Genomic DNA, 10,270 nt, shown 5'->3' with positions numbered 1-10,270 from the left:
GCTTTTCACACTGGAATTTATTGTAACAGATTCAACCTGCGAGTCAAACAACAAATGAAAACAAAATCCATCAACAATATTGTACAGTTTGGACATTTTCATGCTTTAACAGGACTGACTGGCAAGTATCGGTGCTACAAATAAGTGTCTTTACTCTGTGAGGAGCACTGCGATCACAGGCAAATGTCTTTATTCATTCATTTATTCATCTTGTTGTGAAGTCACATCATGGCATGTCTGACGAACACTAACATTGAATTGTTAAGAAGTGGACTTGTTATCTAAAATGCTCAGCTGGGCCCCATTTCCATGTCTATCTATTGTTCAAATGATAAATCCTAACATACTTATTGATATTAATCATTTTTTTAAATTGATTAACAGTTTACTGTGTATCAATTCAAACTGACATTGTGCAGTTTACCTACGTGCCACCAGAGGGCACCAAATCACTTCCATAATGACAATACTCACACATTCATTTAGTGAGGAACTCTATAGCGAATGGTCTAAAGTGCATGGCGCAAATGCATTAAGGGCGTGTTCAGATCTAACTTTTTCTAGTTAAACGGCGCATAATCTGGAAAAGGGGTTGTATTTAGTGTCTTGCCTAAAGCAGCAGTGGGTAGAAATGGAGCAAATATGATGAAAAAAAGTTAGTTTTATAAAACGGTCACTATATCCTGACAGTAGTGCATGAGACAGGTAATCTGAAAAAAAAAATCATGTGTCCTCCGGTGCTCCTAATGGCATCTGCAAGGTTTCACAGACTGGAGGAAAACAACCAATCAGAGCCAAGTTGGAGCCTTGCCTTCTCTGAGCAGCTGTCAATCACTCGCCAACTCCAACCAAACGGTCAAACTAGGCAGCGCTGATCAAACATGAATCAATATCCTGTTACTGTAATGCCTATTTCTCTCCTCAAATGTTTTCAGAAACATCTTGTAGTGTACTGTTTAGCTGTAAAATGAGAAAGTTTGCGACCCGGCAGCCATGATGAAAACAGTTGAGGAAATACCAAGCATCGCCCACCAGCCGGAGCACAGCCAATAGGAACGAAGGTTCTCTCTGAAATGACCTGTGATTGGCTAAAGTCTCCCATCATGGGATAGATTTTTTTTGAAGCCTGAAAACAGAGCCATGAGGAGGTACAGAAGTCTAGTTTTCTCTCAGAACACTTGAATTACAATATGCTGAAAGGTTATTATGGAATTTTTGCCCAATGATAACAAAAATATTCTGCCTACTGAGGCTTTAACCATGGGTGTGTTTTTAAAAAAATTAACCCAATTAGTGTCATCTCCCATTCCCCTTTAAATGAAAGATTCGGCAAATTGGAGAAGCAGGCAGTTTTCTGCAGTGAAAATGTTGTTTTTGAAAGACTTAACACCAACAGATTGAGGCAGAATATATCATTCGATAAAAACATTTTGTGAAATTTGAAAATTTGAAAATCTATCTTTTTTCAATACATTTTTAGCTATTGTAAATGTTTGGATCACACAAGTCAGAAACTATCCTTCGCAGCATTCAAATGTTGATTCAAAATATGAACATCAACGCTATGAATGACGCTTCCAACGAATCAGTTCAGCCCTAGAATTGTCTTATATTGATGAGTTTCATATTCTGTTTACTGATTAGGAGGGCACTCCGTTTACTTGTCCATTGACGGGGTGTGCTGAATCCGCAAGGCGTATTATAGGCGGTGTGTAATGCGCAGAGACATCATCCTCAAAATGCCACCGATTAAGGGGAGAGAGGGCCCGCAAACTTTGGAGTATGGCCTACGTGTACACCCGCACACACAGAGGGATGATGGGAGGAAACGCTGAGTGCAGTCACGGGAGTGTGTGTGCACCGCCCACACGAGGCGTGAAAACGACACTCGTGACACATTTTGTTAGAAAACACACGTGTGGGGAAAGCCTCCGAGTGTGTGACAAAGGAATTTTTGTTTGACGATCGAAAATTGTGAACCCGCCTACGTAGGGCTATCTGAATAATGCTCCTTTTAAATAGCAGGAAAATACTGGTCATTGAATTTAGACCAGGTTTTTTGTTGGCGATCGCTTTCTGCTTCCCTCAAGATAGCAATGTGCCAGCAAAGTGCCCGACCACACCTCATTTTAAGACATGGGCGCAGAGATGGGCGCAAGTACATTTGCTGCTTACACAACGTGGGCGCCGGGTGTGAAAATGACGCTGGTCTGAAACTAGCAATGACAGTTGCGCAGCGTTGTGCGTCACTTTGTGCTGAATGTAAGATAGGGCCCGTAGACTTGACATAAAAGAGATGACATCACCATAAAATCATCCTCAGAAATAATCATTATGGCATTGGAAAGGGTTTGTCCACTTATGATATCGATGTCAGCAGGATACACTCTTCCTCTAAAGACTGTTAACAGAAAATGGGGCTCTGGACATTGGAAGTCTAGACAAACTTTTGAATTGTAATTGTAACTGTAATCTAAAGTGCAGAGAGAAGTATGTTTTACTGATGAAGATGGGCGGCATTTCCCTTCAATGACAGAAAAATCTCAAGGATATATGAAGGCAGAAGAATGCAGAGGGAGTGTGGCCTCAGCTAGTTGCTGGATTTCTGTATCATGATCTGGAATTTACCTGCAGAAACATAAAGAAACAGAGAAAAAAAGAAAGCATGTGTTAGTCCATATTCTCATTCAGAAATAAAAACAAACTATTTCCTTCTGATTTCTAATATTTTTTTCCACCTCAACTTATAAAGCGGGTTGAATGAGATATTTGAGATCCCTGTCTAAATCCAGGAGTCAGATACAATAGCCCAAACATCTGACATCTCAAATCTGACATCTGATAGAAGCTCAAACATTTGACTTTTTACAACATTTCACACAGGCAGCGCAGGACTGCTGGACGGCAGTACAGTATGTTAGGTTCATACAGTATACGGCCTGTGGTCAAGAGTGTAAAACCAGCAGTGTTAGTGTTAATGCACATAAATCAGCGGTAACATGGCTCAGGTGGTTTTGGCAACTTTTTTTTTTATGTGTGGGCGGATGACACACACATATGAGACACATTCCTGCTGATGGTTTCACACTATTCAACTGATCAACTGCTAACAAGCCAAGATACGCAACAATTCGTCACCAAAGACAGGGAAGAAGACTGCAAAATATTTTTGTGCAGAAAAAACGGTTTTGCATGACATAACTTTGGTCTCTTAAAGCTTCAGTAGGCAGAAAGGTTTTTGGCATCATTGGGCAAAAATAACCTTTCAGCATATTGTAGTTCAAGTGTTCTGAGAGATAACTAGATGTCTGCACCTCCTCTAAGCGCTGTTTTAAGGCTTTAAATAATCTAGCCCGTGATGGGAGAGCGTTCCTATTAGCTGTGCTCCGGCTGGTGGACGGTGCTTGGTATTTCCTCAACAGATCTCAACATAGCTGCTGGGTCACAGACGTTCTCATTTTACAGCTAAACAGTACACTACAAGATGATTCTGAAAACATTTGAGGAGAGAAATAGGCATTACAGTAACAGAATACTGATTCATATTTGATCAGCGCTGCCTAGTTTGACTGTTTGGTCAGAGTTCGTGAGTGATTGACAGCCGGCTCTCATAGACGGCAGCTGGACGGCAGACTCCAGATCAGCTCTGAATGCTTGTTTTCCTCCGGTCTGTGAAATCTTGCAGATACCATAAGGAGCACCGGAGGACACAGAGGCACATGATTTATTTCAGATTACCAGTCTCATACACTACTGTCGGGATATATTTAATATTTGCTCCATTTCTACCCACTGCAGCTTTAACAAGAAAACTCCACGCACTCCCTTTAAGTCCTGATCAGACATCCTGTCTTATATCAAACTAAATACATTTGAAATCTCAAAATCATACCATTGAACCTTTAAAGCTGTCTTCAGCTGTGTATGTGTGTGTGTGTGTGTGTGTGTGTGTGTGGTGAGACTGGGACAACAATGCTCCAGTATCCTTGATGAAAGCAAAATTACAGAGCACAGGAGGTGTCACGGAGAAAAACAAAACTTGTCATTGTTTCTCTGTCCAGTTGACAATCAGCCAAGCATGTGATGTGTGCAGGTCTGAATGATAACTATGGGGTTAATTTACAGTCAAGGTCCAGCCTGATCCATGTGAAGGCTGCTGTAGATGGAAAAGATATTTGGTGAAGAAGCATTATTTTTACCTGCGGTAAAATTAAACTGTCCTGACAGATTCAATGAAGCTCAGGACGGCTGCTTTATCCAAAAAAAGATGTGACTGGATAAACTTGGAAGGTCTGATGTATCATTTACCATTAGATGTATAATAGTTAAGATGTATTTATCTTTTAACACTTTACAGACTCTGTGAAATTGTAGAGCAACGTAAAAGAGGCTGAACTCAACATACATGAAAAGGTATTAACTGATTTAGTTGAGGTCTGTGTGTGAGAGGTCTCTCTGTGTGCCTCGGCAAACTAAAGCCACGCAAATTGTGGCTTTTGTCTCGGAGCTGAAATGTAGGAAAAAAAGCCTGAAGCTGAGATGTTGTCCTGTGTGAGGAGGCAGCAGTTAACCTGTATAGCTACTGTATATTTTTCATTTAGGGGTGGCTTTGTTTGGGGCGAAGTGAGAGCGAGAGAGAGCTTGAAAGTCTCATGCCAAAAACAATATTATATTGAAGCACAAAGTATTAAATCCAGAAAACAAATTATTAAATTGAGAGAACTAATTACTTTTTTTTTTTTCAACAACATCTCCTGGGTTCTGTACAAAACACTGAAAAAAATGTTTAACTCAAGGTCCACTTAAGAACTTTTTTTCTGGAACTTTCAACAGCATCTCATGACATTCCTCAGCAGGAGTTTGTCTCAAGGAAAAAAAAAAAAAAAAAAAAACTTGAGTCACTGATAATGACGGAGATGTGGTTGAACGCTCTTGAAAAAAAGGCAAGAAATAGAGTTAAGATATTTCTGGTCTCTGATTGGATGTTGGACGAGTGATGCGCGTCTTACACGCAGGCATGATGGACACCTCGGCGGTCACGATACTCTTCACTCCCAGGTTGGACAGAGCTCCTCTCACCAGACCACAGGTGAACGCCAGATACTGCAGAGAGATGAAGTGTAAATGAGGTTAAAGTTTAAATTGCATCTAAACTTCTTTTACTCATGCTGGAGAAGAAGAGACAGGTTGTCTAAATCCTGTCCAAACTATTTGACATTGACAGTTCTCTACATCACACAAAACACTACAGGACACTATACACAACATTATGGGAAACCACCAAGGGTGAACTGTGATGTAGGCTTTATGTTCTTGCAGAACCACTTGTTGTCATAAACATTAAAGTGACAGTAGGCAGTATATTTTTGACATCATTGGGCATCATAATAATCTTTCAGCATATTGTAATTCAAGTGTTCTGAGAGAAAACTAGACTTTTGCACCTCCTCATGGCTCTGTTTTCAGGCTTTATAAAATCTAGCATGTGATGGGAGACTTTGGCCAATCACAGGGCATTTCAGAGAGAGAGCGTTCCTATTGGCTGTGCTCCGGCTGGTGGGCGGTGCTTGTATTTCCTCAACAGATCTCAACATGGCTGCCGGGTCACAAACTTTCTCATTTTACAGCTAAACAGTACACTACAAGATGTTTCTGTAAACATTTGAGGATAGAAATAGACATTACAGTAACAGAATATTGATTCATATTTGATCAGCGCTGCCTAGTTTGACCGCTTGGTCGCGAGTTCGCGAGTGATTGACTCGTGGCTCTCATAGATGGCAGCTGGATGGCAGACTCTAGATCAGCTCTGACCGGATTACAGAACAGATTACCTGTCTCATGCACTACTGTCAGGATATATTGAACCTTATATAAAAATAACTTTTATTAATCATAATTTGCTCCATTTCTACCCACTGCAGCTTTAAACTTGAATGTTAGCTTACTCTAGCTGTGTACTGTGAATTTGTATTATTTTGGAAAAAATACAATTTAATTAAACAAAAATCTAATAAAAGATGAAGAGTGATTTGACAGCAGACACTCAATATTAAAAGAGCTGGATTGGGGGGAGACAACAAATGGCGACCAGGACGTACCTGTGACCGGAAGTAACAAGGTGAACAGATAATTAATAACCTGCAGTCTATTTGGTTACTACCAGCCGATCCACCTACACCGTGCAATGTTGCTAGTTTCAAAGTTCTGATCTCTGAATGTGAGTCTGGAGCCGTGTCAAACCGTGGTCTGCGATCAGCTGCCTCACAAACAGGAATACTGTTTCGAGTGGAAAGCGAGCCTTACAAGACAGAAAGTGATAAAGTAAAATAGTCTGAGATAAAGGCGGAGCACCTTTGGGGCTTGTTCCAGATACTGTTTCCCAGCCGACAGCTGACTCAGTAATCGGAACTTGTTGTCCTGGAGAACGTAGATGCCCTGAAACACATGACAACAGCATCATCAGCACTGACAGAGATCAACACAGCAGTGCAGCTGGTGACAGGAGACTATAGGCATAAATAATAACAATGATTTTAGGGCTGTCAATCGATTAAAATATTTAATCAAGATTAATCACATGAATGTCCATAGATAATGGCAATTAAACGCAAATTAATCACTTTTTTTTTATCTGTTCAAAATGTACCTTAAAGGGAGATTTGTCAAGTATTTAATACTTTTTTATTTAATATGCTTGCTTCAAACGTATGTATATGTTTATTATTGGAAATCAATTAACGACACAAAACAGTGACAAATATTGTCCAGAAACCCTCACAGGTCACAGGGTTAGCATAAAAACAAAATCACATATTATCGCTTTAACTCTGACAGCTCGAAATGATTTATATTCCACAGATATAAGTGTATAAGTGTATTAAGTATATTTAAAACAAAATGAATTAATGTTTGTCAGGGCTGAGCCTGTTGAGCACATCTGGCTCATGTTATGTTAATGAAAACCTACCTATAGGAATGAAAGTAACTGACAGAGAGATCAGCGTTACCTGGTGATTGGTTCGAAGGTTGTCAATTTGCTTCTTGAACACGCAGGTCCAGAAGTCTTTACAGACAAACTTCATGATGTCCAGCTCGTCTTTGAACCGTGCCGTATCTTTTGTTAGTCTAGAGGAAAAAGAAAAGCTGTTCAAATGAAGTCCGGAAGCTTGACACCGTTCATATGAATGGTTCTTACATGAGACCCAATGTCTTATAAGTCCCACTTCTCAGCCCCGTCAGTGGCTGTATACTGTATACGGTGTCATTCACTCGTTTTCAAAACAGCTGGTCACTGTAGTTTTTAATCAAACATAATTCAAACAGCAGGAAAAGATGCATGTATTTGGGGACTATTTTCAACAGCGGGTGAATCCACATTTGGTGCTCTGGCAGCAGGACGGTGTATGTGGGATTGACTCTAGATCAGGGGTCTACAACCTGCGGCTCCGGAGCCACATGCGGCTTTTAAACCCCTCTCCAGTGGCTACCTGTGGATTTTATAAAAAATGTGTGGAAATTAACTGTTTTTTTGTTAATATTTTCATTTTTATTTATCATTGGTGTAGGTCTATGGTACGACGGAGTATTAGGGCCACATTGAGGAAAAAAAATAAATCTGAGATTTTGAGATATAAAGTGAGAATAAAGTCATAATATTACAAGAATAAAGTCCTAGGTTTACGAGAACAAAAGTTGTGGTATTATGAGAATAAAGTCATAATACTATAGAGTAGTAATTTTACATGTTATTTTCTTTTTTTCTCGTAACATTACGACTTGAAGTTATGACTTTATTCTCGTAATATTAAGACTTTTTTCTCGTTAAGTTATGACTTCATTCTCGTAACATTACGGCTTTATTCTCGTAATATTATGACTTTATTCTCGTTAAGTTATGACTTCATTCTCGTAACATTACGGCTTTGTTCACGTAATATTCTGACCTTATTCTCGAAATCTCTAATTGTCTTTCCCTCAATGTGGCCCTAATACTCCGTAGTACATTTGCAGTTGGGCCCTCACTGCATTAGACTTATATACTATATACTTAGACTACAAACTGTTCATCACAATGTTTTGTGGCTCCAGACAGATTTCTTTTGTTTTTATTTTGCCTAAAATGTCTCTTTTGATGGTAAAGGTTGCTGACCCCTGCTCATGTCATCCAGTGTGCAACTATGTGGCAATTCAAGCATTGCACAGAAATATTTAAACACACTATTTCAGAATAGGAGAAAATAACACATTTATGCTGCATGTTTTTTTTTTGCCCCAAACTGCATGTGATGATCATAAAGTGGGCATGTCTGTAAAGGGGAGACTGGTGGGTATTTTCATTCACATATCCTGATGTCAGAGCTTCAGGAGGTTAATGCAGCAGCCAGTATACTCTGTAAAGAAAGAGGAACACATGTCAGCAGTAGTTACCTCTCTATTAGACCCTGACCGACTCTGAAGCCCATATTCTCCAGTTTGGCGATATTTCTTCCACTCTCCTGAATGAATGACAGACAGACAGAGAGACAGAGAGACAGACAGACAGACAGAGAGACAGACAGACAGACAGAGAGACAGACAGACAGACACAGACAGACAGACAGACAGAGAGACAGACAGAGACAGACAGAGAGACAGACAGACAGAGAGACAGAGAGACAGACAGACAGACAGAGAGACAGACAGACAGACAGACAGAGAGACAGAGAGACAGACAGACAGAGAGACAGACAGACAGACAGACAGACAGACAGACAGACAGACAGACAGAGAGACAGACAGACAGACAGACAGACAGACAGACAGACAGACAGACAGAGAGACAGAGAGACAGACAGAGACAGACAGACAGACAGACAGAGAGACAGAGAGAGAGACAGACAGACAGACAGACAGACAGACAGACAGAGACAGACAGACAGACAGACAGACAGACAGAGAGACAGACAGACAGACAGACAGACAGACAGACAGAGACAGACAGACAGACAGACAGACAGACAGAGAGACAAACAGACAGACAGACAGACAGAGAGACAGACAAACAGACAGACAGACAGACAGACAGACAGACAGACAGACAGAGAGACAGACAGACAGACAGACAGAGAGACAGACAGACAGACAGACAGACAGACAGAGAGACAGACAGACAGACAGACAGAGAGACAGACAGACAGACAGACAGACAGACAGAGAGGAGAACTGATGAATAACAGTTAAAGACCACTAACTTCACAGAGAACAAACACTCCTGCTTGCTGACTCTCTCTCTTACCGTCTCTCCGTTGTCAGCTGACTTGTAAATGTACTGAATCACTTCGTTGTGTAGAAACTGGAAAGGAGCTTCGTCTGCCATTCTTCTTCTTCCTCTAAAGACTGTGGTTGAGGTCTATCTATCAGTGTCTCCTACACTGAAGCCTACATCGGTACATTCACAGACTGACAGCTAAAGACACAACGACATAAAGACCCGAGGACAGGATCTTTATTGAAGACAAACACAAAAACAAACGCTTCTCTGCTGCTTCCTTGTTGTTCTTCTTTTTCCTCTATGGTGTTTATTGGCGGATGGCAAACCAACTTAAAGGAGCATTATCGCCACCTGCTGGACTGGAGTGTGGAGCAGGAGATAATAAATACAAATAATAAAATAAATAACTAATAATAATAATAATAATAATAACTAAATTAAAAATAATAACAATAATAATAATAACAATAAAAGTATCTCCATTATTCCTGTTGCCCTTAAGTAATTAACTAGAAGATTGTGTACTTTCTTAGATTTCTTTCCTAGCAGATTCCCCATAGATAGATAAATAGAAAGCTTTATCGTCATCGTATTAAATACAACGAGATTCACAGTTGCCACTTCTGGTCAGTGCTTTAAAACAAATACTTGACAAGACTAAACGAGGTAGATAAAACATATAACAGGTAAAACACACACAGTTATAAAGCAAATAAAACAGGTAAAGTAGATGTAATACATAAATATAAACAGAAGTGTTACACTAGAGTATAACATATAAAAATAGATGTAATGTGAACAGAGGTAATTGCACTTGTAAAATACGCAGGGTAGATGTAATAAATAAAATGTAAACAAAGGTAGTTGCACTTGAGGTGTATATTGCATCAAGGATATATTGCACAGACAAATGTATTTCACATTCAGTGTCACTGTCCATTGTAATATTTACATCATATACTCCTGATATCAATTCCCTTCTTTCTTCGTCATACTTCTTGCACTCTATGAGAACAT

The 10,270-nt window shown here is 39.9% G+C and overlaps 1 protein-coding gene across 1 annotated transcript; it reads right to left on the bottom strand.

Moving 5' to 3' along the window:
• On the bottom strand, positions 1-9,568 carry trappc6b (trafficking protein particle complex subunit 6B). The gene is made up of 6 exons (XM_074643033.1): positions 9,278-9,568; positions 8,431-8,498; positions 7,011-7,128; positions 6,355-6,438; positions 5,010-5,103; positions 1-2,628 (listed from the first exon to the last, which is right to left on the bottom strand). Exons 1-6 carry the CDS (start codon positions 9,356-9,358, stop codon positions 2,591-2,593), a joined length of 483 nt encoding a protein of 160 aa, XP_074499134.1. The 5' UTR covers positions 9,359-9,568; the 3' UTR covers positions 1-2,590.
• Between the last annotated feature and the right edge of the window lie 702 nt (positions 9,569-10,270).

Source organism: Sebastes fasciatus, chromosome 8 (genome assembly GCF_043250625.1).
Source record: "Sebastes fasciatus isolate fSebFas1 chromosome 8, fSebFas1.pri, whole genome shotgun sequence".
NCBI lineage: Eukaryota > Metazoa > Chordata > Actinopteri > Perciformes > Sebastidae > Sebastes > Sebastes fasciatus.
This window is presented reverse-complemented; position numbering and strand designations above follow the sequence as displayed.

What these genes read in the sequence shown, in the direction of transcription:
- trappc6b (XM_074643033.1), bottom strand. Translation starts at nt 9,358, where the DNA reads ATGGCAGACGAAGCTCCTTTCCAGTTTCTACACAACGAAGTGATTCAG. An exon ending in ATCTGGAACAAGCCCCAAAG is followed by an intron (nt 5,104 to 6,354) that starts GTGCTCCGCCTT and finishes ATCTCTCTGCAG; the next exon opens with TATCTGGCGTTCACCTGTGG. An exon ending in GGTGTCCATCATGCCTGCGT is followed by an intron (nt 2,629 to 5,009) that starts GTAAGACGCGCA and finishes ATGTTTCTGCAG; the next exon opens with GTAAATTCCAGATCATGATA.